This window comes from Acinonyx jubatus, chromosome B3 (assembly GCF_027475565.1).
Source record: "Acinonyx jubatus isolate Ajub_Pintada_27869175 chromosome B3, VMU_Ajub_asm_v1.0, whole genome shotgun sequence".
NCBI classification, from domain to species: Eukaryota; Metazoa; Chordata; class Mammalia; order Carnivora; family Felidae; genus Acinonyx; species Acinonyx jubatus.
This window is the reverse complement of record NC_069386.1, coordinates 96,277,501-96,305,298: the sequence shown is the minus strand read 5'-3', so window position 1 is coordinate 96,305,298 and position 27,798 is coordinate 96,277,501. Positions and strand designations below refer to the sequence as shown.

General features: G+C 34.2%; 1 protein-coding gene across 6 annotated transcripts in view; it reads left to right on the top strand.

The window, feature by feature from the left end:
- Positions 1 to 27,798, top strand: part of MAP4K5 (mitogen-activated protein kinase kinase kinase kinase 5) — a 113,999-nt gene that overhangs the window by 32,789 nt on the left and 53,412 nt on the right. For all 6 annotated transcript variants that reach the window (XM_053224448.1, XM_053224450.1, XM_027065680.2 and 3 more), the window contains 5 exons: positions 17,380 to 17,470; positions 17,955 to 18,019; positions 21,652 to 21,707; positions 26,895 to 26,942; positions 27,028 to 27,070. In XM_053224448.1, coding sequence (XP_053080423.1) covers positions 17,380 to 17,470; positions 17,955 to 18,019; positions 21,652 to 21,707; positions 26,895 to 26,942; positions 27,028 to 27,070 — 303 coding nt within the window. The remainder of the gene's footprint in view (positions 1 to 17,379; positions 17,471 to 17,954; positions 18,020 to 21,651; positions 21,708 to 26,894; positions 26,943 to 27,027; positions 27,071 to 27,798) is intronic.

Genomic DNA, 27,798 nt, shown 5'->3' with positions numbered 1-27,798 from the left:
AATAAGTCATGAGATGTAAGGTACAGCATGGTGGCTGTAGTTAGTAATACTATATGGCATATGTGAAAGTTGCTAAGAGAGTAAATCTTAAAAGTTCACATCACAAGAAAAAAATGTTGTAATTATTGACAAACATTAACTAGACTTATTGTGATCATTTTACAATATATACAAATATCAAATCATTATGTTGTACATCTAAAACTAATATAATGTTGTATGTCAGTTACACTTCAATTAAAACAAAGCAAAACTGTCAGCCTTGCTTACAACGATGGGATGTAATAAAATCATTGCCCAAGGTGATTAACGCGTAATAATTGTGTTTGTTTATGTGCTTGTTTTTTAAAATGCTGAATTGGAAATGTTCATGAAACAATTCAGTATTTTAAAATAAAATGACAAATGTATTTCATAATTTAGTCAGTTTTCAAAATGAATAGGAATCTCTATCCTTTTTTTAAGTTTAGTTTTGAGAGAGAGAATGCTAGCAGGGAGGGGCAGAGAGAGAGAGGGAGACACAGAATCCAAAGAAAGCCGGCTCCAGCACAGAGCTGTCAGCACAGAGCCCGCTGTGGGGCTTCATCCCATGAACCGTGAGATCATGACCTGAGCTGAAGTCAGATTCTTAACTGACTGAGCCACCCAGACGTCCCAGAATCTTTATCTTTGAATAAATGTTTACCATTTTACTCAGTTTTTAAATAATACTTCATCTTGTTTCCTGGAAGTATAAGCAGAGCAAGTAAATTTTTAAAAAATCAAAAAGTATATAAAGATTTAAACAGCCGTCTTAGTTTGCCTTGTCAGTGTTCTCTTTTTAAATTTTGTTTAAGTTGATTCATTTTTGAGAGAGAGACAGAACATGAGCAGGAGAAGGGCAGAGAGCCAGAGCAGGCTCCCGGCTCCAAGCTGTCAGCACAGAGCCCGACGTGGGGCTCGAACTCACGAACCGCGAGATCATGGCCTGAACTGAAGTAGGACGCTTAACTGACTGAGCCACCCTGCCTTGTTAATGTTCTTGAAAGAAATCCCAAAGTAGGAGCTTTGGCCAAATAGGACACATGTCAGCTATTCTGGTTAAAGTGGTATGTCTTTGCTTTTTAGTATTTAACTTCTGTTTTAAAATCTAAGAATTTTGATTTTTCAAAATTATCTGTGAAATTAAATAAGTTAATATTAATAAGTATCTTGTCTTCCCTCTTTGGAAAGTTCAAGTCTGAATTGGTGGAAAAGTTAAGTTGAGGTCCCAAATGCTACCAGTTTTTTTTGTGGGGGGAGGGAAGCTTTAATAGATACAGAAAGCTAATAAAGGCTAAATAGACATTTTTTTGCCATTTTATAGGTAGAATTCACTTTGTAATGCTAGGGTACTCAATTTCAATTAGATCCCAGTTTGCTTCTTGAACACAAGATGATGTTGAAATGAAGATACTTTTTGTTACTATGTAATTTAAAAGGTGAACGAACTTCAGTGTCTGATTCCAAATTTGTGAATTTAAAACTTATAGAGATTTTCCCTCTAGATGAGTTTTCAGAGTCTAAGAAAATTTTTTGTTAGAAATGACTGTTGTATTTACATTCTGTGTTCATTTTGCTCAGTGGAAAAAACTCCTTATTACCAACAAAAACAAATCAACAAGGTGTTGGAATATTATCTGACAGGATATTTAGCATTGAGTTAATCAGTTTTCTGGAAGTGATACTATTAATGTATTAGCTATACAGTAAAATCAGTTTTCCCTTTGGTATCTGTATTTCACATCGTTTTCATTTCATAAGTGCAGAAACATATTTAGTACTTACCTGTGCAAAAAGCTTTTCCATTGCTAAGTATTATAAATATTAAGAGAGCTACTTTTTGTATTGTAATTTTATTATAAATGATACCAAAAGTTTTAGGTTACCAGATTTTTATTTTTAAAACACATAATTGAAAACAATATTTTTAAATATTTGAATATCCAACCATAGTGAAATGGTTAAATAAATTAGGCTATATTCACATAATTTTAAATTATTTTTATTATGATAAAAGTACCTGTTTTAAGCTTTACCATCTTAACCATTTTTAAGCTTATAGTTTAGTGATGTTAAGTATATTTACATTGTTGTGAAACAGATCTCTGGAACTTTTTCATCTTGTAGATTGAAAGTCCATATCCATTAAACAACAATTCCCTTGTTCCCCTTCCACCGGCTCCTGCTGACCACCATCTCCATTCTTTATTGATAATTTTGATTGCTTTAGATACCTCCTATAATTGAAATCATACAGTGTTTGTGCTGTTGTGAGCAGCTTATTTCCCTTGGCGTAATATCCTTGAGGTTCATCCATGTTGCAGTATGTGACAGGATTTCCTTCCTTTTTTAAAGGCAGCATAGTATTCTGCTGTATGTATACGCTATGTTTGGTTTATCCATTTATCCATCTGTTGATGGACGTCTGGGTTCCTTCTGTCTCTCAGCTATCATGATTCGTGCTGCTATGAACATGGGCATGCAAATATCTCTTTGATACTTGCTTTCAGTTTTTTTGGGGGGGGTATATACGTAGATGTAGGATTACTAGATGATATGGTAGTAAATTTTTAATTTTTTGAGGAACTGCCATACTGTTTTCTGTAGTGATTGTACCAGTATGCAGTACCACCGATAGTACAGAATGGTTTCACCTTCTCCGTTTCCCTACTAACACTTGTTATTCTGGTTTTTTTTTAATAATAGCTTTCCTGATGGATGTGAGGTGACATCTCATGGTTTTGATTTGCATTTCTCTGATGGTTAGTGATGTTGAGCATCTTTTTATATGCTTGTTGACCATATATCCTCTTTGGGGAAATATCTATTCAAGTCTTTTGCCCATTTTTTAATTGGGTTATTTATTTTTTGTTGTTGAGTTGTAGGAATTTTTTGTATATTCTGGATATTAACCACTTACCAGATAAATGGTTTACAAATATTTTCACCCATTCCACAGGTTGTCTTTTCACTCTGTTGATTGTGTCCATGGATGAACAAAAATTTTTAAGTTTGACATAGTTCCATTCATCTACTTTTGCCTTTGTTGCTTGTGCTTTTGGTGTCATATCTAAGAAAGCCTTGCCAAATCCAATGTCAGGAAGTTTTCCTCTAAGAGTTTTATAATTTTGGGTCTTACATTTTGATCTTTAATTCATTTTGAATTGGTTTTTGTACATATATGAGGGTCAAACTCCATTCTTTTATATGAAGATACTCGGTTTTCCCAATACTATTTGTTGAAATGACTCTCTTTTCCTCTTTGAGTGGTCTTGGCACCCTTGTCAAAGATCATTTGACCATAATTGTGTGGGTTTATTTTTGGGCTCTCCACTCTACCATTGATCTTTATGTCTGCCTTCACAAAGTAGCATGCTGTTGTTATTACTGTGGCTTTGTAATGTGTTTTGGAATCTGGAAGTGTGAGTTTTCCAACTTTGTCAAAATTATTTGTGGTCCCTTGAGATTCCATATGAATTTTAAGATGATTTTTTCCTGTATCTCCCAAGAAAATGCTACTGGGATTTTGATACAGATTACATTGAATCTGTAGATTGCTTTGGGTATTTTATTGACATCTTAACAGTAGTAAATTATCTTATTCCTGAACATGGGCTGTCTTTCTGTTTGTGTCATCTTTAATTTCTTTCAGCAATGTTTTGTAGTTTTCAGTGTACTTTACCTCCTAGGTCATGTTCATTCCTAAGTATGTTATTCTTTTTGATGCTATTGTAAATAGAATCGTTTTCTTAATTTCCTTTTCTGATTATTCATTATTAATGTGTAGAAACACAACTGATTTTTTTGTGTTGAATTTGTATCTTACAGCTTTGCTGAATTTGTTTATTCTAAAAGTTTTTTTGTGGAATCTTTATAGTTTCTACATATAAGATCATATCATGTGCAAACCAATAATTTTACTTCTTCCTTTCCAACTTGGATGCCTTTTAAATGATTTTTAGTGACACAATGTTTACATAATAGGTTGTGAAACTGTAGAGTAGGAGTCCCAATTTGTGTATATGGTGGGAGAAACCTTAAATATTTTATAGGACTGGAAGAAGACATCAAAATGTGAATGGTGAATGTCTCTGGGTAGTGAATTTATGGGTAAATTTTATTTTATTCTTTATATTTTTCCACATTGACTAGACTATTGTAAGATAACAATATTAATGTGATACAATAATATGAAATAAAAGAGAAGTTTTATTTACTTTTAAAGTCATTTCCATTATTGATACCCATATAGAACTAGACATGTTTCTGATAGTTTCCTGTGAATATTTATTAATAGAAGATTAAAGTAGGAAATATGAACAGTACTTTTAATGGAAATACGAAAGATAGGAAAAGCATAAACCAATTGTTATTTGCTGAAATAACGATTGGTAAATCTTGTTTCACTTTTTGTGGAAATATTAAAATATGCTAAACTTAGTGAAAGTTCAATATGTAACATTAAAGAATATTTTGATGGTATTAGTCAAGGTTATAGCCCTCTCCAAAACATGGTCACATGAAGGAACAGAGTTTTAGGGGTTTAAGAGACAGAATAGGTTTGGGGCTCTGGAGATAGATTGCTAGGGTTCTAAACATTGTCCACCACTTAATAACTGCATAACTTCAGACAGCTTACTAGGAATTATAATAGTGGTTCTGTTAAGGGAAGGAGGGTGGATGAAAATCACCTGTGGAACATTTAAAAAATAAACATTCCTACCTTCAAAAACTCCACCTTCAGAATATATCCAGACTTAATTTTCTCATCACTTTCTTTGCTGCCACTTTGGTCTAAGCCACTTCAACTATAGCATGAGTTATCTCAATGATCATTCTGCTTTAGGCCTTATGATATCAACACCCCCCCCCAACTTTTTCCCTCCCCACCCCCCTTAGGCTATATTGAATCTGTTCTCAACACAGCAACCAGAGCAATCCTTCTGAAACCAAGATACTATACTCTGTTGCTCAAAAATCTCAGAGGCTTGCATCTTGCTTGGATTAAAATCCAAGGTCCTTATGATAATGGCTGAAAAGGCTATTTTTGATCTGGCCTTCTAATCCTTCACTCATCTCATCTTCTACCACTGTTGTGGTTCACTTCAGAAACACTGGGCTTCTCTCTGTTTTCTAATGTGCCAGACACACTCCTGCTTTAAAACTTGTATATTTGCTGTTCCTTATGTCTAGAATACTATTCTCATAGGGATCTATTAGACCTACTTCTTCACTACATTCATCTATATCCTCAAATACTATATATATCTTATATATCCTATATATATATGGATATATATATACACACACACTAAATGTATGTATTGTATCCTATAAATACTATATATATCCTATATACTCAAATACTATATATATATATATATATACACACACACACACACACTCTATATTCTCAAATGCTATATATATTCTGTATAGGATATATATATATGCCATATATATATATATATATATATATATATATGCTATGTATATATGTGCCATATGTGTGTGTGTGTGTGTGTGTATACACACACATATATCCTATACTATATCACAATACTATATATATTCCATATAGGATATATATATAGTATTTGAGGGTATATATATTCTATATAGGATATCCTATATACAGGATATATATATATATATATCTCCTATACTATATCACAATACTATGTATATTCTATATAGGGTATGTATAGTATTTGAGGATGTAGAGTATATATAGTATTTGAGTATATAGGATATTATATAGTATTATAGGATAGTATAAGATAGCATATATCCTATATATATATATATATATATATATATATATATATATATATCCATCCTGTATCCTACTATTCTCACAGGGATCCATTTGACCTACTCCCTCACTATATTCATCTGTATTCCTCAAATATCACCCTACTAGAAAGGCCTTTCCAACCATTCAGTCTATGTAAAATGCACTTAACTCCTTCATTCTGTGTTCCTGAGGTTTGGTTAACTTTTCTTCTTAGCACTTATCACTACTTGACACGTATTTATTTGTTTAGCTTTCTGACACCCACCCAGAGAGCAAGTGTTTTGTCTGTTTTTGTTTGCTTTTTACTAATACATTCCTAGTGCCTAGCAGGGTCATCACCCAATAAATGTTACATGCCTGCCTTATGTATAATGCTAGCATTACCTTCATACCAAAACCAAAGGCAGTACAAAAAACAAAACAAAACAAAAACTACAGACCCGTGTCTCTCATAATCATAGATGCAAAAACCCTCCACAAGATATTAGGAAATCAAATCTTAAGGACATTTTGAAGAGTATATCTAGGTACTTGCAAAAGCTTTAGTAGTAGCAGGTACATTCTTTGTATATTTGTTGGTCCAGGACTTTGACTTTCCTTTTCTTGAGTAGATGTTACAATAGTAGTTTCTAAATTTACTAGGCATGTTTGGGGTACCTGAATGGCTCAGTCAGTTGAGTGTCCAACTTCGGCTCAGGTCATGATCTTGGAATGTGAGTTCGAGCCCCACGTCAGGCTCTGTGCTGACAGCTCAGAGCCTTGAGCCTGCTTCAGATTCTCTGTCTCCCTCTCTCTCTACCCCTCTCCTGCTCATGCTCTGTCTCTCTCTCTCAAAAATAAAAATAAACATTAAAATTTTTTTTTAAATTTACTAGGCATGTTTAGAATTTTTGTCCATGCATAAAACAAAGAGAGTAGAGAATGAGATTTTCCTGGAGCAAATAACCAGGAATTAGATGATAGAAATGAGTAAGCAGATTAAGGAAAATAGATGTATTTGTGAGAAAGAAAGATTGCCTGATATGGAATTAACTGTCAGAAGAGGGTGAGACAGAAATTACATATATGCATGTTCATCACCCTCTTTCCTTCCCACCACCCAAAGGAGTGAAGAAAAGTAGTGCAGAAGAAGTATATATATGTATATATTTCTATATACACTTCTATATATATTCTATATATACTTCTATGTGTATATGTTTATATTTATGTAAATATATTTAATATATTAATATATATTTAAAAATCAGATAATTATGTATACCAGCAGCCAAACGTTAAAGTTGTCTGACAGGTTTGCTCTTCTCCAAAACAAAGAATGAGGATGCATCATCTTGGAGTAGAATAGTTGTGTCAATATAAGTGGCTGTTTTTACAAACTTTATAAATCAGGTACTTATAACTCAGAAAATACTTATCCAAACAGCATTACTTAAAACAGTATTTCTGAAACTTGCCTGATGTTAGGAATCTCCTGAAGATTCTGATTCACAAAGTAGAGAGTGAGCCTAAGAATCTATAATTACTAGGTGATTTTATGATTAGTTAAGAATGGAAAAATAGTACTTTAAAACATCCAATTTGGGGGATGCCTGGGTGTCTTGGTCAGTTAAGCATTCAACTTCGGCTCAGGTCGTGATCTCACAGTTTGTGAGTTTGAGCCCTGCATCGGGCTCACTGCTATCAGCACAGAGCCTGCTTCAGAGCCTCTGTCCACCCCCCCCCCCCGCCCCCACCCACTCTTGCATACTCTCTCTCCCTCTCTCAAAAATAAACATTTAAAACTTTTAAAAAAAATTAAAAAAATAAAATACCCAATTTCAAATTTTAATGGGATAAAACTAGTAAGTCTAATACATAGTCCTTATATAATGGTTTGATAATTCTAATAAAAAGTACATTTTAGCTGTCCTCCAGAGTTTGTTTTCATGTTACTTATAAAAAAGCAAAAACAATTGCTTTACTTACTCATTTTCAGAATTGATACATTAAAAGCTATAGAAAAAAATAATTAGATTCTACCTTTTAATTGCTCCATAGCCAATACCTTACCTAATCTTACTACTGCTAAAAAACACAAAACAGGATCGATTAAAAGTTTTCTAATCTTTTAAAATACACCAATTCAGTAGAAATAATAGTAACACACTTCTATGGTACTTAATATGTATGTTAGAAATATCAAGTTAATTCTCAAAATAATCCTCTGTGATTTTATTATATCCTCATTTATGGGTGAGGAAACAGATACAAAGAGCTTGAGTGTCTTGTAAGAAAGTAAAGAATAATCAAATTCTAAAAACCTAGAGAAATAGGCAGGAGGACCCTGGGGCTGGCTTAAATCTTGAGGAAACTTTTTTGAACCAAATAAAATTGTGATTTGCCTTTTACATCCTTCACAGAGGGCAATAGGGATAGGAGACAAAGTCCAACACCCATCCTAGGTGAAGAATCACTACCCTGCAAAAACCTAGCACCCCCAAAGGCTTTTAGTATGGGTAAACTAGAAATAAACTTGCCCGTTGCCCAACCAATGACTATCAAAAAAATATTGCCTGTCTTGAATTGGAGTCACACTGTGTGTGGCTTTAAAAACCTTAGTTTTTCAGTTTGTCTCCTAGGGTAGCACACTCAGCCACCTAGCAGAAACAAGTGTAGTTTCTCAACTTTGACCCAAGCTTCAAAGAATTCCAGTAGATAAAGTTCCAAGAAATAAGAGTTCAAAGTCAAAAATCACAGAAGACACAAGGAATTAAGGTACCTTGAGCAAGAGCCAGCAGAAACAACAACAGAACATGAAGACATCAGATTTTGGAATTATATACTCAATATATGATATGATTAGATAAATTAAAAAGTCATGAAAATATGAGTAAAAAGTAAACTGTTGGAAGGAGCAGATTTTTATTTTATTTTATTTGATTTTATTTTATTTTATTTTATTTTATTTTATTTTAATTTTAATCACCCCCCACACCCCCATCAACCCTCAGTTTGTTCTCAGTTTTTAAGAGTTTCTTATAGTTTGCCTCCCTCCCTCTCTAACTTTTCTTTCCCTTCCCCTCCCCCATGGTCTTCTGTTAAGTTTCTCAGGATCCACTCAAGAGTGAAAACATATGGTATCTGTCTTTCTCTGTATGACTTATTTCACTTAGCATAACACTCTCCAGTTCCATCCACGTTGCTACAAAAGGCCATATTTCATTCTCATTGCTACGTAGTATTCCATTGTGTATATAAACCACAATTTCTTTATCCATTCATCAGTTGATGGACATTTAGGCTCTTTCCATAATTTGGCTATTGTTGAGAGTGCTGCTATAAACATTGGGGTATAAGTGCCCCTATGCATCAGCACTCCTGTATCCCTTGGGTAAATTCCTAGTGGTGCTATTGCTGGGTCGTAGGGTAGATCTATTTTTAATTTTTTGAGGAACCTCCACACTGTTTTCCAGAGTGGCTGCACCAGTTTGCATTCCCACCAACAGTGCAAGAGGGTTCCTGTTCAGGAGCAGATTTTTAAAACAACCAAATTGATCTTCTAGAAATGAAAAATCATTACAAATTTAACATTCAACAGATGTAACAAGTTAGACATAGCTGAAGAGGCAATGAAGAAACTGTGCAAAATATAGCAAGCACAGAGAAGCAGACAAAAAATAAGAAAATGTAAAATACATGGAAGATAGAGTGAAAAGATTTAACTGAGATCTAATCAGAGTAGGGATACATTTGGGCAAAGGGAATGTTTGAAGCATTTATTGTGAAAAATTTTCCAGAACTGACAGGAAACACCAAATATTTAAGAATTCCAGCCAGAAAAAAAATTTTTTTTAAAGTGCACATTTGCATATGTCATGGTGAAACTGCAAAATACTGAAGACAGAAAATCTTTAAATCAACTAGAGAAGACATTATAGAAGAAGGACTATTAAGACTTAACAGTGACTTACCAAAACAATGAAGGTAGAAGACAGTGGATATCTTCAAAGAACTAAGAGGACTATAAACCTAGAATTGTACATCCAATGAAGATACCTTTTAATAATGAAGGCAGGATAAAGGCATTTTCATACAGAAGCTAACCATGTTTGTCACCAATAGAACCTCATTAAAGGAAATTCTAAAAGATAAACATTAAGCAGAAGGAATGTGATACCAGGTGGTAAGTCTGAGATGCAAAAAGTAAGAAGAGCAAAGAAAGTGATTAAATATGAGTAAATCTCAAAAAACTAAAGCATACCTATATACAAAAGGATAATGAAGATGATCTTTGTGAGAAAAGAACTAATATTCTGGCCAACAATAGAATGAGTTGGGAAGAAGTAATAGAGTTAAAGCATTCCAATGTTATTGTATTGTTTGAAAGGGGGAGTAAAGATAGGAATTATATGTAGCCTTTACCAAGGAAAATATGCACATTAAAGTTTCTAGAGTAACTTCTGAAGAATAGAAATAGCTTCTTTTCCAAACTGTTAGTGGGCAGTGAGTGGGTGTGGGAGAAAAAAACAAAACCAACCAACCAAACAAAAAACTCTAGCTTTTGAATATATTCCCTAGAAGTCAACAGTTATTCCTGGATTTAATCTCTTCCTTGCTCTGACTTATATAGTTTTTAGCTCATGCTGTGTTGACATTCTAATCATAGGCCACACCTCAATAGGGAGTCCACTCCTTAACAGAGTTGATTGTACTTCTTTTGCTGGAAAGAGGAACATTACAGTAAATATATTTCCAGGGGCCTGGGAATTATCTGATCTCCCAGATATTCCCATTCCACTTGTCAGCACCCCCCCCCCCACTTTTTTTTAAACCTATTGCAGTTGCAAAGTCAGCTGAGGGTATGATGTCATGATTCAGCAATTCCAAAGATGACTTTCTGATTTGGGCTGTTAGGATTTCATAATGGTGCTTTTTCTCTCTCTATGCCTTGGGCCAGATGTTCTAGAAATTAGCATTGTCCTTTTATTGCTGTGTTGCTAAAGGAACCATACTATAGCTCAACTCTAAGCCCTTTAAATTGCTGTAGATCAGCAGCTGCTCATGTAATTATAGATACTGGTTTAATTGATGACCTCAGTATTAAATCCATGATTTGCTACCATATTATTTGAGGGAGCATGCAGTGAATCTTATTGCTGCCTTTCATTTTGTCACAACCAGATTTTTAATACCTAATACCTTCCCTTCTTTCTTATTTTTTTAAGGGGGCATTATTAAAAGGGGGCTTTTAATCATTTCCCAAGTTCTATCTTTTAGGACCTGTTTGGTTGCAAGAAACCCTTAAAAGAATATTGAATCCAGGTATAATCCAGAGGACTCTTACACGAAGAGTGCAACCAGTTTACTCCTGTTTATTTCCAGAATGTGAATGCCTGTGCTTTTTATGTCAACCAGTGCGTCCTATATAGTACTAGTGTATTGCCTTCCAAGGCTTCTCTTCTTTCCTTATGTTTTTAGAAATGCCTTAAGTGTGCTGTTAACAGAAGTCCAACCTGATCCTAATCTTAATGGACTGATTATAGCAGAAGTAGCTGGTAGCTGAATAAACACTGACATTGGCTAATTGTATTCAAAACTAAGAAGCTGAAAGCAAAAATCAACCACCTAAGTGACCCCAGGTATTAAGGCTACATTTTTTTTTATAGAGTAGTCTGCTGGGGGGAATGGGCTGCTCAATCCACTTAAAAACTGTAGTTTAGGGGTACCTGGGTGGCTCAGTCAGTTAAGCGTTCAACTCTTGATTTTTGGCTCGGGTCATGATCTTGCAGTTTGTGAGTTCGAGCCTCAAGTCGGGCTCTGCACTGTCAGTGTAGAACCTGCTTGGGATTCTCTCTTACCACCCCCTCGCTGCCCCTCCCCCCTCAAAATAAGTAAATAAACTTTAAAAACAAAACTTAAAAAAAAAATGGTAGTTTAGGGTTGTAGTATGATGATAGGCGATGGCTTAGGAACAAGGGACAGCAGTAGAGTTTCTCCCTCTTTAAAACTTGGGTTTTAGGACATTGCAGTGCTTGTTGCCCTTATTACCAAATCTATCTTTGAATATTAGCCTTGCAACACTGGTCGAGATTGCAATCACTGCGCTGGTGGTCACTGAACATTCTAACTGGGAACCCTAATGCAACACTTAAAAAAATTAAAAATGCAAATCCCAGTGTCAGTACCATCTAGAACCAGAATGAAATAACCAATACCTGCACTGTCCATTTCTTCTTTATAGCTACCTTCCAGGGTTCAGGCCAATCTTAAGAGTACTAAGAAACAGGACTCGTTCCAGTGTCAACCATCCCAGACACACAGCTTCCATCCTTCTCTCGTTGGATCACTTTTTTGGCTGAAGAGGGCCACTCTTTTCCTAGGAGTATCAGGCTGAGTTCCTTAAGACAGCCAGCCAGCCAGCCAGACATAATCACCCACCCTTAAAAGAGTCTGAGGTTATAACTTTCTGGTCTCGGTGATCAGCTGTCTGATCCAGCTGTCTCTGCCTGTGCTTTGGCACACATTCAAGCTCTAGTGGATCTTTTCCTTCCTATATAAAGATGTACTCATAAGCCAGGTTTTCAGTACATCTCTAGTAACCTTAGCCACCGTCATTCATAGACTCTCATATTCCACTTTTAATGTGATTCTGCTGATTACCAATGACTTAGTCTCCATGGTTCAAATTTTACAGAGACCAAATATAATTAGCTCATCTCATTTCTTTTAGGTCAGTTGTCCACCTCTGTGCCTTCAGCAAGTAGAAGATCACATGACACAAATTGTAGTTCTTGATGCATAGAGGTCAGTTTTCTTAGGAGGGCTATGGAGAGGCTGCCAGAGGTTAGTCCCTTAGAAAATAAGTGTCATTAACACAAATAGAAAGTCCAAAGAGAAAATTGATTTTTAAAAGAAGATACTGGAATCTTGGGACATATTAAATTCAGGGGGCTAGCAAGACCTCCAGAAGGAAATAACAGGTACTTAGTCAAAACGGCAGACATGGGGCTCTGTATTTCTCAGCTAGTCTCATCTTCACATTGCCTAAGTATGAAAAATAAAACTTCTCTTTTTTGAGAAAATAAACTCCTCAAAACCCATTTATACATGAACAACAGAGCTGGAACCTCTAGGCCTGAAGCGTCTGAATCCAGTGGATTTTATGGTATATTTCAAGGAAAGGAAACAGTAGTCTGGCATCACCCAATCAGAAGAATAAAATAAACCCCAATTGAGATCATTTTGAAGAAGCTGATATAAGCCATCAAAGAATAGCTACTTCTGTAATAAATAACTACATTTAGCTTATCTGCCTTTCAGGATAGACTGCAGAAATATTATCTTTATGTAAGTCTGTTCCATGGTACAGTTTCAATTCAAAGAAGATTCTAACCCCTTTGGATTAAATCTTAAGACAATGGTGAATCGGATATATGAAGAATATATTCAAAAATAGAGTTTATTCACTAAATATATCAAAGAAGCCGCAGTCCTCAAACATCTGAGTTATTAATGACCTATTCTTGTGAACTCTAGTTTCCATCTACAACTGTAAAAAACTGTTGCTTAGCCTCACCAAGGCCCCACCTTTTTTGGCGGAAAGCTCACATAGCTTCTGCTGAGACCACAGTTGTGGGGTGGACCTCACCTAAATTTCCCCAGGAAATAGTGGTTTATTATTAGTATTAGTTCAGCCATATTATTGGCTTTTATAAGTCAGTTTAAGAATTTAGACACCATTAAGAAGTTAGGCATGATACCGGGTGTTATATATAGGGGATGAATCACTGATTATAGTACTATATGCTAACTAGGATGTAAATTAAAAATAATTAAAATTAAAAAAATAAAAGGACTTCACTGGAAAAACACAATTTGTTTTTAATGTTTATCATTTTTGAGAGAGAGAGGGAGAGACAGAGAGCAAACCGGGAAGGGGCAGAGAGAGAGGGAGACACAAAATCAGAAGCAGGCTCCAGGCTCTGAGCTGTCAGCACAGAGCCTGATGCAGGGCTCAAACTCACAGACCGCGAGATCATGACCTGAGGTATATATAACCCAACTGACTGAGCCACCCAGGCGCCCCTGGAAAAAAAACCTTTATATTATCTGTGGCTCTGCTCCCTTCCAGGGGCACAGGCAGTGGAAATTGCCCATATGCAATTTTGTGTGTTCTGAAAAATGGTACAAATATGGTTTAAAATGATCATAAGAGGGGCACCTAGGCCCCTGGGTGGCTCCGTTGAGCATCCGACTTCAGCTCAGGTCGTGATCTCACAGTTCATGAGTTCAAGCCCTACATCGGGCTCGCTGCTGTCAGCACAGAGCCTGCTTCAATCCTCTGTCACCCTCTCTCTCTCTGTCCAGCACCCATTTGCACTCTCAAAAATAATAAAGAAAGAAAAACATTTAAAGATAAAAAAATAAAATAAATAAAATCATAAGCATGTTTAGGCTACTGAGATGAAACATATTCTGTTTAAAATTTTATAAAAAAAAAAAAAGAAGTTAGGCATCATTTGTGAAGTTACTCCTGTGAGAAAATCTGTTCTAAATTCCAGACTTAACTGAAGCATTTTCAGCACAGTTCACATATGACTTCTGTGCACATTTAAAAGTGAGTAGACTGAGGGGCGCCTGGGTGGCTCAGTTAAGCGTCCAACTTCGGCTCAGGTCATGATCTCACAGTTTGTGAGTTCGAGCCCTGCATCAGCCTCTGTGCTGACAGCTCGGAGCCTGGAGCCTACTTCAGATTCTGTGTTTCCCTTTCTCTCTCTGCTCTAGCCTGCTCATACTCTCTCTCTCTCTCTCTCTCAAAAATAAACATAAAAAAAAAACAAAAAAAAACAAGTAGACTGAAATCCAAAGAGTAGTATATATTAACAAAGTTAGGTGATTCTTTACTCTTCTTTCATGTGTAATTCAGAGCTTCCTAATAAAGTGAAGGATAAACTAGAATCTAGCCTGCTTGTTGGAGATTAGCATGTGTAAAGAATGTTTTAATGCCGTAATGGAAAAGGCACAAGTAGAGGAGTGAGATACAAGGAGAAACAATATTCTGGTGCCCAGGAGCAGACAAAGACAGTCTGTGCACCTTGGTGAGCAGGCTTTTTACTGTAATTTGCAGGATTTACTCCCTACTTCTACATAAATTGATAATGGGAAACACAGATCATCATCTGTTTTAGATTATCTCCATTAAGCCCCTTCTACTGGCAGATGATTATGAAATAGGGTGTTTTGTTTTTGTTTTTGTTTTTGTTTTAGAGTGAAATCTTGCCTTTTACAACAACATGGATGGATCTAGAGGGTACAATGCTAAGTGAAATAAGTCAGAGAAAGACAAATACCATATAATTTCACTCATATCTGGAATTTAAGAAATAAATGAACAAAGAAACAAAAAAAAACAAACTTAACTATAGAGACAAACTGATGGTTACCAGAGGGGAGGTGGGTGACATAGGTGAAAGGGATTAAGAGCACAGTTATCATGATGAGCAGTGAGAAATGTATAGAATTGTTGAATGACTATATTGTACACCGGTGTATAGAATTGTGCAATCACTGTGTTGTATACCTGAAACTAACATAATGCTGTATGTTAACTATAATTAAGATAAAAACTTGAAAAAAAGAGACTACTATACAAAATGAAGTTTGATGGTACGGTGACAATACCATTTTAGGTGGTGTTCCCATAATAATTATGAAATTCCCATATCTAACCTGTATTTCATTTTTTTAATTTTTTTTTTAATGTTTATTATTTTGAGAGACAGAGCGAGTGAGAGAGAGAGACCACTCGCCGGGAAGGGGCAGAGAGAGAGGGAGACAGAATATGAAGCAGGCTCTAGGCCCTGAGCTCTTAGCACAGAGCCGGATGTGGGGCTTGAACTCACTGAGAGATCATGACCTGAGCCAAACTCAGATGCTTAACCAACTGAGCCACCCAGGCATTCCTAACAAGTATTTCATTTTGTTAACTTTTCCTGTATAACTCAAACAAGTTTGTGATGAATTGGTAAACATGAATAAATTGGTGATAAATTTGTGATAAATGTGATAAATTGGCAAACAAGTTTGTGATAAATTGGCAAATATGAATAAGAAGAAAGCAAAATTACTTTTTTTTTAATGTTTATTTTTTAGAGAGCTCGTGAGCGGGGGAGGGGTGAGAGTGGGGGACAGAGAATCCAAAGTGGGCTCTGTGCTGACAGCAGATAGCCGATGTGGGGCTCAAACTCACCAACTGCAAGATCATGACCTGAGCTGATGTCAAGACGCTTAACCAATTGAACCACCCAGGTGCCCCTACTTTTTTTTTTTTTTTAATTTAAATTTTAGTTAACATGCAATGCAGTATTGGTTTCAGGAGTAGAATTCACTGATTCACCACTTCCATACAACACCTAGTGCTCGTCACAAGTGCTCTCTTTAAGACCCATCACCCATCTAGCCCATCTCCCACCCACCTCCCTCCATCAACCTTCAGTTCTCTATTGTTAAGAGTCTCTTGTGGTTTGTTTCCCTCTCCTCTCCCTCCCCCTCAACTCCCCATATGTACATCTTGTTTCTTAAACAAGGAACCCCCCATTTTGTTTCTTAAATTCTGCATGTCAGTGAGGTAAAAAAAATACAGGCTCGAAGGGGTACATTCACCCCAATGTTTATAGCAGCATTATCAACAATAGCCAAACTATGGAAAGAGCCCAGCTGATGAATGGATAAAGAAAATGTGGTATATATACAATGGAATATTACTTAACCATCAAAAAGAATGAAATCTTGGGCACCTGGGTGGCTCAGTTGTTAAGTGTCCGACTCTTGATTTTGGCTCAGGTCATGATCTCATGGTTCTTGGGATCAAGCCCTGTGTTGGACTCTGTGCTGACAGCACAGAACCTGCTTGGGATTTTCTCTCTCTCTCTCTCTCTCTCTCTCTCTCTTTCTCTCTCTCTCTGACCCTACCCTGCTCGCATGCTCTCTCTCTCTCTCTCTCTCAAAATAAATAAACACTAAAAACAAAAGACAACAACAAAAAAAGAATGAAATCTTGCCATTTCGTGGCATGAACTAGAAAATATGGTAAGTGATAAGTCAAGCAGAGCAAAATTACTTTTAATTTTACCGCCTGGACATAAACATTGTGTAAGTTTTTTAAGATATTTCTTTCTTTATACATATGTATTTATATAACATATATAAAATACCTCTTTTTAACATAGCATGAACATATTTTCATATCAAAACATGTTTTAACTGCATTATATGTATAACTGTGCCATAAATTATTTACTCATTCTTCCATTAAGTCACATTGTAGAAAACATTTATATCTGTGCACATCTCCTTCAGAAAAAAAATTTTTTAAGTTTAATTATGAGTTCGAAGATTTTGTGTATTTTTAAGGCTTCTGCTTTTTTAGAAAGAATGTAGCAGTTTATATTCCCAGTTTATATTCCCTTATATTGAGTATCTAATTCCTCATCTCTAACATTTACTGTAAAGTTTTCTTTTTTCCCATATATGACTCAAAACGTAACTTTGTTACTAAGTTTTATCATTTTGTATTTCAGGAGATGATTTTTCTTTGATTCAACAAGAAATATTTATGGTTAAAGAATGTAAACATTGCAACATTGTTGCCTACTTTGGGAGCTATCTCAGGTAAAAAAAAACAACATCTGCTCTCCTTGAATTTTGTATTTCTTTACTACCACTCTCCCTGCCTTTCATGTAAATGCTATTATACATATAAAATTTTAAAGTTATATTGTCTGAAGTTCTAAAATTTCTCAGGTTTTCTTGTAGTCTCCCCTGTTATATTAATAATGACATCTCCATTTATGCATTTATACCTTATCTGACAATAAATATTATGAATGATTACAAGTGTTTTATCGCATAAAACTTATGCTAAACCATTTAAGATGGGAGCAAAACTGAAGTTACTCTGCTCTTCTGAATCTGGAAGAGAGACTGCCAGGGCAGTTTCCTGTTCCACCCTGTAATCCATTCTGAACCTTGGTGTGCTGAAGAGTGAAAGCCTTCAGGGTATTTCTTTCTTTTTTTTTTTTTTAATATAATTTATTGTAAGGGTATTTCAGTGATTGAGAATTACTAGCTAATATAATTTTCTTTCTCTTATTAGTCGAGAAAAACTGTGGATTTGTATGGAATACTGTGGTGGCGGATCACTTCAAGATATTTACCATGGTACTGTTCATTTGACTTTACATTTTAAAAACAAACTTTGAGTTTAATGATTGTTGTTTTACATTTCTAGTTACCCAGGGATGTTGATGGGTACATATACCGTTTTTACATTGTTCTGTTCTGCTCCTGCAGTATTGCATAAAAGAAATCTAAACTTTATTTATTTATTTATTTATTTTGGTTTTTTAGTAAATTTTCTGAAACCTGATCTGAGAAATCCAGAAGTTCTTATACAGTCCAAATTTTGCTTTTTAGATGTAGTCTCTAGGAAATCTTATGTGTGTCTGGGGAAGTATTTTATCTATATTTGAAACTGCCTCAATTTTTGTAAATAAGAATTGAATTACAAAGGTTAACTCTCACATAAAAGAAATTGTATATCTATCTTAGAAATCACTTAACCTAACTAAGGAAACAACTGGGTTTAGTTGTTGATGTATTTTTGTATTAAAATGTATAATTTTCAGGGCACCTGGGTGGCTTAGCTGGTTAAGTGTCTAACCTCGGCTCAGGTCATGAACTCATGGTTCATGAGTTTGAGCCCTGCTTAGGGCTCTGTGCTGACAGCTCAGAACCTGGAGCCTGCTTTGGATTCTGTGTCTCCCTCTCTGTGGCCCTCCCCCACCTGTGCGTGTGCGCGCTCTCTCTCTCTCTCTCAGAAATAATAAAGGAATAAACTTTTTAAAAATATTGAAAAAATATATTTTCAAAAACCTGAATTATTTTATTGAACATTCTGTTAATTTAGGCAGTTTTCTGAGTTGAATTAGATATTATCCATAACCATTTAGAAGTAGTCTTTGTTTTGGCTCTACAATTTAGCTTCCAATTTGTTTTGTTTTTGACAGTTTCCTGATGTTTTAGTTAATGAGACTAAACACAGATCCTTATAAAACAATTTCTATTTTCTTTATTTAACTAAATATGGAATAGTAAAACTCCCATTGCAACTTTGTACTGTATAGTTTATTAAGAATTATCTGAAATATTTTCAAACATTTCTATGCTAAAAGCTTTATGTGACAGCCTTATCAAATTTCAGTCATCCAGTTAACAAATACCACCATAGTAGATGTAAAAATAAGTGCTCTTCAGGTGTAAATAATATTTAAATAATTTAAATAATTTCAGGTGTAAATAATATTTAAATAATTTGTAGCTTGTAGAGCTCAGATTGTTAAAATATCAGTCAATTGGGGTGACTCAGTGGGTTGAGTGTCCACCCCTTGATTTTGGCTCAGATCATGATCTTACAGTTGTGAGATTGGGTCCCGCACTGGGCTCTGTACTGAGTGTGGAGCCTGCTTAAGATTCTCTCTCTCCCTCTCCTTCTGCTCCTCCCTGCTTTCTAAATAAAAAAATAATAATAATAATAATAATTAAAAAATTAGTAGAGCAATGGTTAAATAAACTATGTTGCACCTACAATATGGAATACTGTGAAGCATTTAAAAAGGTAAAGTAGCTCCGTTTACATCCACTAGCTGTGTCTCCCCAAGGCCTCTTTTTAAATGGAAAAACTAGATCATGAAAAAATATGTATAGCATAACTGATAACACTTAGACATTTAAAAATATAATTTTTTATATTCACATTACTTATGAATGTTAATGCACAACAAAATGAAAAGATGTGTCCCAAATTGGTAAGTCATTACTTCTAGGGGAGAAATGGGACTCCTAAGTAAAATTTTGAATTATAATGAAAATGTACTGATGTATTATTTAATTATAAATTAATAAATATAATAATTACCTAATTCTGTCACAACAAATAACCCATGACCAAAAAAAAATAGTTGTGATTGATGTCTAAAGTCTGGATACTTTTTATTTAAAATAATTTTTAGCACCACATACATATTACAATCATATAAAATATTACAGAGTTTTTAAAACAAGAACAAATCCATTTTTTTACACACTAGTCATTTTCTTATGTATTATATCATGCTAGAATTGTTGTTCTCTTATTTTACCATGTGTCTGATTTAAAAGAATTATTGGTACGGGCACCTGGGTGGCTCAGTCGGTTGAGCATCTGACTTCGGCTCAGGTCATGATCTCGCTGTTCCTAAGTTCCAGCCCCGCATCGGGCTCTGTGCTGACAGCTCAGAGCCTAGAGCCTGCTTCAGATTCTGCATCTCCTTCTCTCTCTGCCCTTCTCCCACCTGTGCTCTGTCTCCCTCTGTCTCTCAAAAATAAATAAATGAAAAAAAAAGAATTATTGGTAGAAAACAACTCTGTGCCACTCAATTTAAAATTCTTTTTTGTGATTTTAGGAAGAATTATCATTTATATGAAAAGTTTTTATATAATGATTATCATTTTTATTCACACTGACAGAACACGAACTCAAGAATATGGATAAATAAACCTATATAGCTGGCATTGTTTTTACTACTTCCCCTTTTAAACTTAATGAATAATTTAAGACATTAATCTTCTTGATATTTCTACTTTTCATTACTAAACCTGATATTTTTTTAGTTAAATTGAATCTAAGAAGTGTCCATCCCTGTATATCGTATACTAGATAGCAGTAGAAATCAAGAACATATATACTTAAAATAAACTGTTAATAAGATGATGCCTTCCCTTCTTTTATTACTATTCCATCAAGTTACTAGGAATCAAAATTTTATGTTCCTGAGTAGATGTAGACAGCCAGTGATTAAAATAATACAGTAAAATATCTCTCTTGAGGAACGATTATGTGTAAGTACCTGATTTGGTTTCACTGTCAGCAAACACCAGATTTCAGATATTCTCTCATGGTATTTGGTATTGGAAGGCATAATTCTGAAGTGTCTGGTTAGGTACTTACAGAAAGATCTTATATTTTGTAATAGAGATCTGGTTGTCAGAAGTAACCTGGTTGCTTTTTAAATTCTTAGATAAGGTACTGGATCAAGCCTTCCTGTTTGAAAAATATAGGAAAGGATTATACTAAAGTAATACTTGATCTTTATGTATATGATTCCTCTTGGTGTATTTCAACAATTGATCTCCTATGGTTCTCCACTCTGTATAACAATAATTAATTACATATGTTTATTTCTTTTCTTGGTTTTATTTTAGAGAAAATTTTCAGGATTAAGATCATGTCTGTTGTTTTCTATAGACTGTCCTATGGTGCCTACTACTGCACTTTGCAAGTAATGAGTGCTTATATTTTCACAGACCAAAGTTGTTATGGAGTAAATCTTCTATTTTTAAAGTACATTTTAAGGTTCTCAACTTTCCTTTTGTTTTGTTTCCTGATTATAAGAATAATGTGTGTTCATGGTGAGAAGCCATCCAACTATATACATAGAAGTTTTGTTAATACTTTGTCATTTTTTTATTTTTTAAAGATTACTTGTTTATTTTTGAGGGAGACAAAGATAGCGTCAGTGGGGGAAAGGACACAGAGAAAGGGAGATAGAATCCCAAGCAGGCTCTGTGCTGTCAGCACAGAGCCCAACATGGGGCTTGATCCTACAAACACTGAGATCATGAGCTGAAAATCAAGAGTCGAACAGTGAACCAAGTGAGCCACCCAGGCGCCCCAATAGTTTGTCATTCTTAAGATAGACTGTTTGTAATGTGTTATTGACATGTGTAACTATGTGATCTCTCTTTTTTCCTAGTTACTGGGCCATTATCAGAATTGCAGATAGCCTATGTATGCAGAGAAACTTTACAGGTACTACATTTGCTTATGTGGATAGAAAGGCAGTTCTAGTTTCACAGTTGAAAACTGCAAAATGATAATCCCAAAAGAAAAGAAAAGAGAAAATGGCCTCCTCATTTAGAAGATCAGCAAGTAGTAATTTTGTTCATATCTTTTAAGGCATGTTAAATTAGGAATTAATTTGTGATTACATTTTTTATTTTGGTAATTTATAACTCAAATTGTTAATTGATGCTTCTATCCCTACTTTTCCTAGATTGTATAATTTGTTTAGAAATGAATTTGGTGTTCTATATGTTTTTCTTCTGTATTTTAGAAACTGGGAGATTGACTTGATTTAAGAGAAAACTAGTCATTTCTAAGTATTGCTTTCCTCATGCTTTAGAAGGCATAGCATACTGTGTCAAATCTGAATGTTAAATATATGAAACATGAAACACATGAAAGTAAATTTTGCCAGTATATGTATGTATATATGAAATATATGAAAGTAAATTTGTCCAATATATATATGTATATTTCTGTAGTATTCCCATAACATGGAAATGTACTTTTTTGTGTTCACATAAAATACAAAACTAATCAGACACTCATAGCAGAGAATTACTGACAGATTGTTTTTCTTTGTGTTTTAATTTCCGAAGTTCATTGCTTTTTTTAAGTAACATAGTGGAATATTATTCAATCATAAAAAGGAAGGAAATCCTGTCATTTGTGACAACATATTTGAAGCTGGAGGACATTATACTAAGTAAAATAAGCCAGGGACATAAAGACAAAATACTGCATGAGTCACTTATATGTAAAATCTAAAACAGTTGAACTCGTAGATGCAGAGAGTGGAATGATGGTTACCAGAGTTTGGGGTCCAGGGGTAGAAATGAGGAGATGTTTGTCAGAGTATAAAATTACAGTCACATAGATTGACTGATTATTAATGTATAGCATGATAACTACAGTTAATGCTGTATTGAATATTGGAAATATGGTAAGAGAGTAAATTTCAGGTGCTCTTGTTATAAAAAAAAACATAGTAACTATGAAGAGATGATATGTTAACTAGCTTGATTCAGATAATCATTTCACTATGTATATGTGTATCAAATCATGTTGTACACCTTAATATATAAAATTTTTATTGAATAAAGTTTTTTAAAAAAATAAAAAGGGCAGAGATTGTCAGAATGGAAAAAAGTAAAACCCCACTAGATGCTGCCTGTAAGAAATGTGCTTTTATAAAAACACAAATAGGTCAGAAGTAAAAGAAAAGAAAAACATACGTCATACTATTGAAAAGAAAGCTGAAGTGGCCATATTAATATCAGACAAAGTAGACTTCAGAGCAAAGACTATTACCTCTTTAAGGCCACTTCATAAAAAGCATAACAACCCTAAATGTTTAAGCCACTGATAACACAGCTTCAAAATAAATGAGCAAAAACTGATAGAACTTCCAGGAAAATAGACAAATCCACAGTTATAATCACCTATACCCCTCTCACAATAATTTTGAAGAGCAAATAGGCAGAAAATCAGTAAGGATGCAGAAGACTTGAACAGTACAACCAAACAGTTTGACCTAACTGACATTTTAGTCTGACCAGTAGTGTGATACATATGCTTTTCAAATGGGCATAGAGCATTTATAAGATAGACCATATTTGGGGTGATAAAATATGTTTCAATACATTGTATAGGATTTAAGTCATACAAAGTATATTCTCTGACCACACTGCAATTAAATTAAAAGTCAACAGAAATATTTCTGGAATATCTCCAAATATGTGGAAACTAAAGCACTAAATTAAATTAAGTAACCCATGAGTCAAAGAAGAAATCAGAAGAGAAACTAAAAAGTATTTTGAACCAAATGAAATGAAAACAACACATCAAAATTTTGGGGTGTTACTAAGGTAATACTTAGAAGGAAGTTTATAGCACTGAACATCTCTATTAGAAAGAAAAAAAGGTCTGAAATCAGTATCTTCAGCCTCCATCTTAAGAAATTTTTAAAAAATGAGCAAATTAAATCCAAAGTAGGCAGAGGAAGGAAATAATAAAGATCAGAGTGGAAATCAATGAAATAGCAGAAAAATGAGAAAATCGGTAAAACCAAAATCTGACCCTTTGAGAAGATCACTAAAATTGATAAACCTCTAAGAGAAAACACAGTTACCAGTGTTAGGACTGAATATAAAGAAACTACACAGAATCTATAAATTTTGAAAGAAAAGGATATTCAGTTCCCAGAGAACATTATGAATAGCTTTCTGTCAATTAGGCCTACAACTTGGAAAATATGAACAATTTCCTTGAGAGAAATCAACTGAATAATTCTGTATATATTCCCACAAAGAAAACTCCAAGTCAGATAATGTGGATGGATAAATTCTACCAAACATTTAAGGAAGAAATAATGCCAATTCTACACAAACTCTTCTAGAAAATTGAAGAGTAAAGGGTGCCTGGGTGGCTCAGTTGGTTGAGCGTCCGACTTCAGCTCAGGTCATGATCTCATGGTTTGTGGGTTCGAGCCCCACGTCGGTATCTTTGCTGACAGTTCAGAGCCTGGAGCCTGCTTCGGATCCTGTGTCTCCCTCTCTCTCTGCCCCCCCCCCCCTCACTTGTGCTCTGCCTCTCAAAAATAAATAAATGTTAAAAAAATTTTAAAGAAAAGAAAATTGAAGAGTAGAGAATACCTCCCAAATCATTTTATGGGCCACCATTGCTCCAAAACCAAAACCAGATAATACTGCAAGAGAACAAAACTACAGACTAATAATATCCTTCATAAACACAGATGCAAAACTTTAAAAGGAAAATAAAAGATTAGCAAAGGTAATCCAACAATATATTTTAAAAGATAACACATCATCAAGTGAGGTTTATCCTAAAGTGCAACTATGATTTAGCATTCAAAAATCACTTCAAGTAATTAACCATAGTAGCAAACAGAATGAGAAAACCACATGGTCATCTTAAATAGACACGGAAAAAACATTTGGCAAAATCCAGCATTTGTTCCTGATAAAGATTCTGAGCATACTAGGAACAGAAAATTCAACAGAAAACTTGTTCAACCTGATAAACAACACCTATGAAAAACCTACAACTAAATCATAATGGTAAAGGACTAGATGCTTTCCCACCAAGATCAAACATGCAAAGTTGCCTGCTCTCCTTCTTTTCAACATTGTATTAGAGGTTTCAGTTAGTGCAGTAAGACAAAAATGAAATAAAAGACATCCAGATTAGAAAGTAAGAAGTAAAACTGTCTTTATTCACAGACCACACAATCGTGTATAAAAAATGGAATAGAATTTACAAAGTAGCTTCTAGAACTAATAAGTGAGTTTAGAAAGCTTGCAGGATTCAAGATCCATGTACAAGATCAATTGGATTTCTATACACTGACTACATTCAGAACTTTAAAAAATAATACTAACATTAACAAAAATATGACATTCTTAAGGGAATGTATGTGACAAAAGATACATAAACCCCTGCATACTAAAAACTGAAACTGCTAAGAAAAATTAAGACCTAAGTAAATGGAGAACTATAACATATTCATGGATGTGGAGACTCACAGTAGTTAAGATGTCAGTTCTCCCCAGGTTGACCCATAGATTCAGTGCAGTCCTGAGGCTCTTGGCTATCTTGGTCAGTTGAGCATCTGACTCTTGATTTCCACTCAGGTCATGATCCCAGGGATGTGGGATCAAGCCCTGTGTCGGGCTCCACACTGAGCATGGAACCTGCTTAAGATTCTCTCTTTCTCCTATTGCCCCTCTTCCCTGCTCATGTTCTCTCTCCCTAAAATAAAAATTAAAAATTAAAAAAAGACTTATGAAACTATAGTAATCAAAGCATAATGGTATAGGTATAAGAGTAAATAAGTACCTCACTGGAACAGAAGGACCAGAAGTAAATCCTGTATGGATGGCTGATTTTTAACAAAATCGAAAAGACAAATCTGTGAAAAAAGTATAGACTTTTCAATAAATAGTATTGGAATAATTGGACATCCCTATGCCAACAAATGAACCTTAAGTCATACTTCATATCATATGTAAAAACCCAAAAGTAATCACAGACCTAAATATAAACCCTAGAACTAGAACTTCTAGAAGGAAACAGAAGAGAATCTTGCAGTCTTGAATTAAGCAAATCACTTTTGGACATAAGACAAAAGTTTGAATGAAAAACTTGGTAAATTAGACTTTATCAAGATGAAAAACTTCCATTTTTCTAGAGACACTTAAGAGAATGAAGAGAGAAACTGCAGACTAGAAGAAGGTACTTGCAAAGTGTATATCTGATCAAGAACTTGTATCCAGAGTCCATAAAGAACTCTCAAAATTCAGTAATAAAAAAAATAAGAGCCTAATAAACAAATGGACAAAATATTTGAACAGACACTTCACCAAAGAATGGCCAAAATTAAAGACTGACCTTAAGAAGATTGATGAGAATATGGATTAACTGGAACTCTCATATACTCCTGGTTTCAATATAAAATGGTACAGCTGCTTTGGAAAACAGTTTGGCAGTTGCCTAAAAGTTTAAATTTATTAGCACCATACAATTCAGCCATTACACTCCTAGGTACCTGGAAGGAAAAAGTCACACTAGTACTTTTATATGAACCTTAAGAGCAACTTTATTTATAATAGCCGAATGCTTTAAACAACCCAACCATCCAAATGTCTATCAACAGATGGTGTGTAAACAAATTCTTGTATATCTGTACAATGGAAGTAATAAAAATGAACTATTGATATACACATTAACAAGGAATCTCAAATTAATTATTGTGAATGAAAGAGACCAGACAAAAAAAGAATATATTGTGAAAGTCAGTTTATGTAAAAGTCTGGAAAATTTAAATCTGTAGTAATAGAAGGTAGAGCAGTATTTGTGTGTAGGAGGGACTTTGGAGTGATGGATATGTTCCTTTTCTTGATTGTGGTGGTGGTGGTGTTGTAAAATATTTCTGATTTTTACTAGAAAATGAATTCAAAATCTTAAAATACAGTAAAAAGAAACTGATTAGTAAAAAGAAACTCTTCTAGATTTTTTCCCCCACCTCTGAAGAAGACATTTAGTTTTTCTTATTCAGTGAGAATTTAAATAGAAAATGTAGGCATTAAGTTTGCTGCTTTGCTAATGCATACTTTTTTTTTTTTTAAACTTCAGGGTCTTGCCTATTTGCATACTAAAGGCAAAATGCATAGAGATATCAAAGTAAGTTCACTTAATATACTTAAATAGATAATTTTTGAAGGAATTTTGTGATACTAATTTAATAGTATTTGTATTTTTGTTTTAGGGTGCAAATATTTTATTGACAGATCATGGTGATGTAAAATTAGGTATGTTATTTCAAGTCTCTCACATTTTTCCTAAAAATTTTAATAAAATTTTAAATGAGAATTAACATTATACAAGTTTAATATTCATATCAAGAACCACAATAATGTTCAAGTTTTGATCCAGTAATTTTACTCCTGAGACTCTGTTTAAAGGAACTTAATCCTAAAGATAAAAAAAAATCTATATTCATAGGAGTATTGATTATACACTGTTTATATAGAAAGAAGTACAAACATAGGACTAGCAATAGAGAAACTGTTAAAACTGTAATAAATCCACTTATGGAACATAATTTAGTCATCAGAATTAACAGTTAAGGAGAATAAGAGTAGAATCCCTGAGGTGTTACTTAAATGACAAAAATGAACTATACGTATAATCAGTTTTTTATAACCATGTGAAACAACAATAAAAAAGTATTTATAGAGAAAAAGCCTTTTTTAATGGCACCAAAATACTACCCTAGTTGTGTTAGAATAAAAGGCATCCATATGGGTGGTTTATTTTTTTTTTTTTACCTTTTTTTCCCTTAATTAAACTTCAGTATGCTTGTAGTAAATTTTTTTATTAAACTATGTTCTTTATAAAGTATGTTTTATTCTAATAAAGTGCCAAAAATATGATTTTCCTTTAATGAGCATGTTATAAACCAAGCAAGAAGAGATTTCGGGATTCAATTTATATATATTTCCCTGGCATTACTATCTGAATTATTAATAATGTCGTG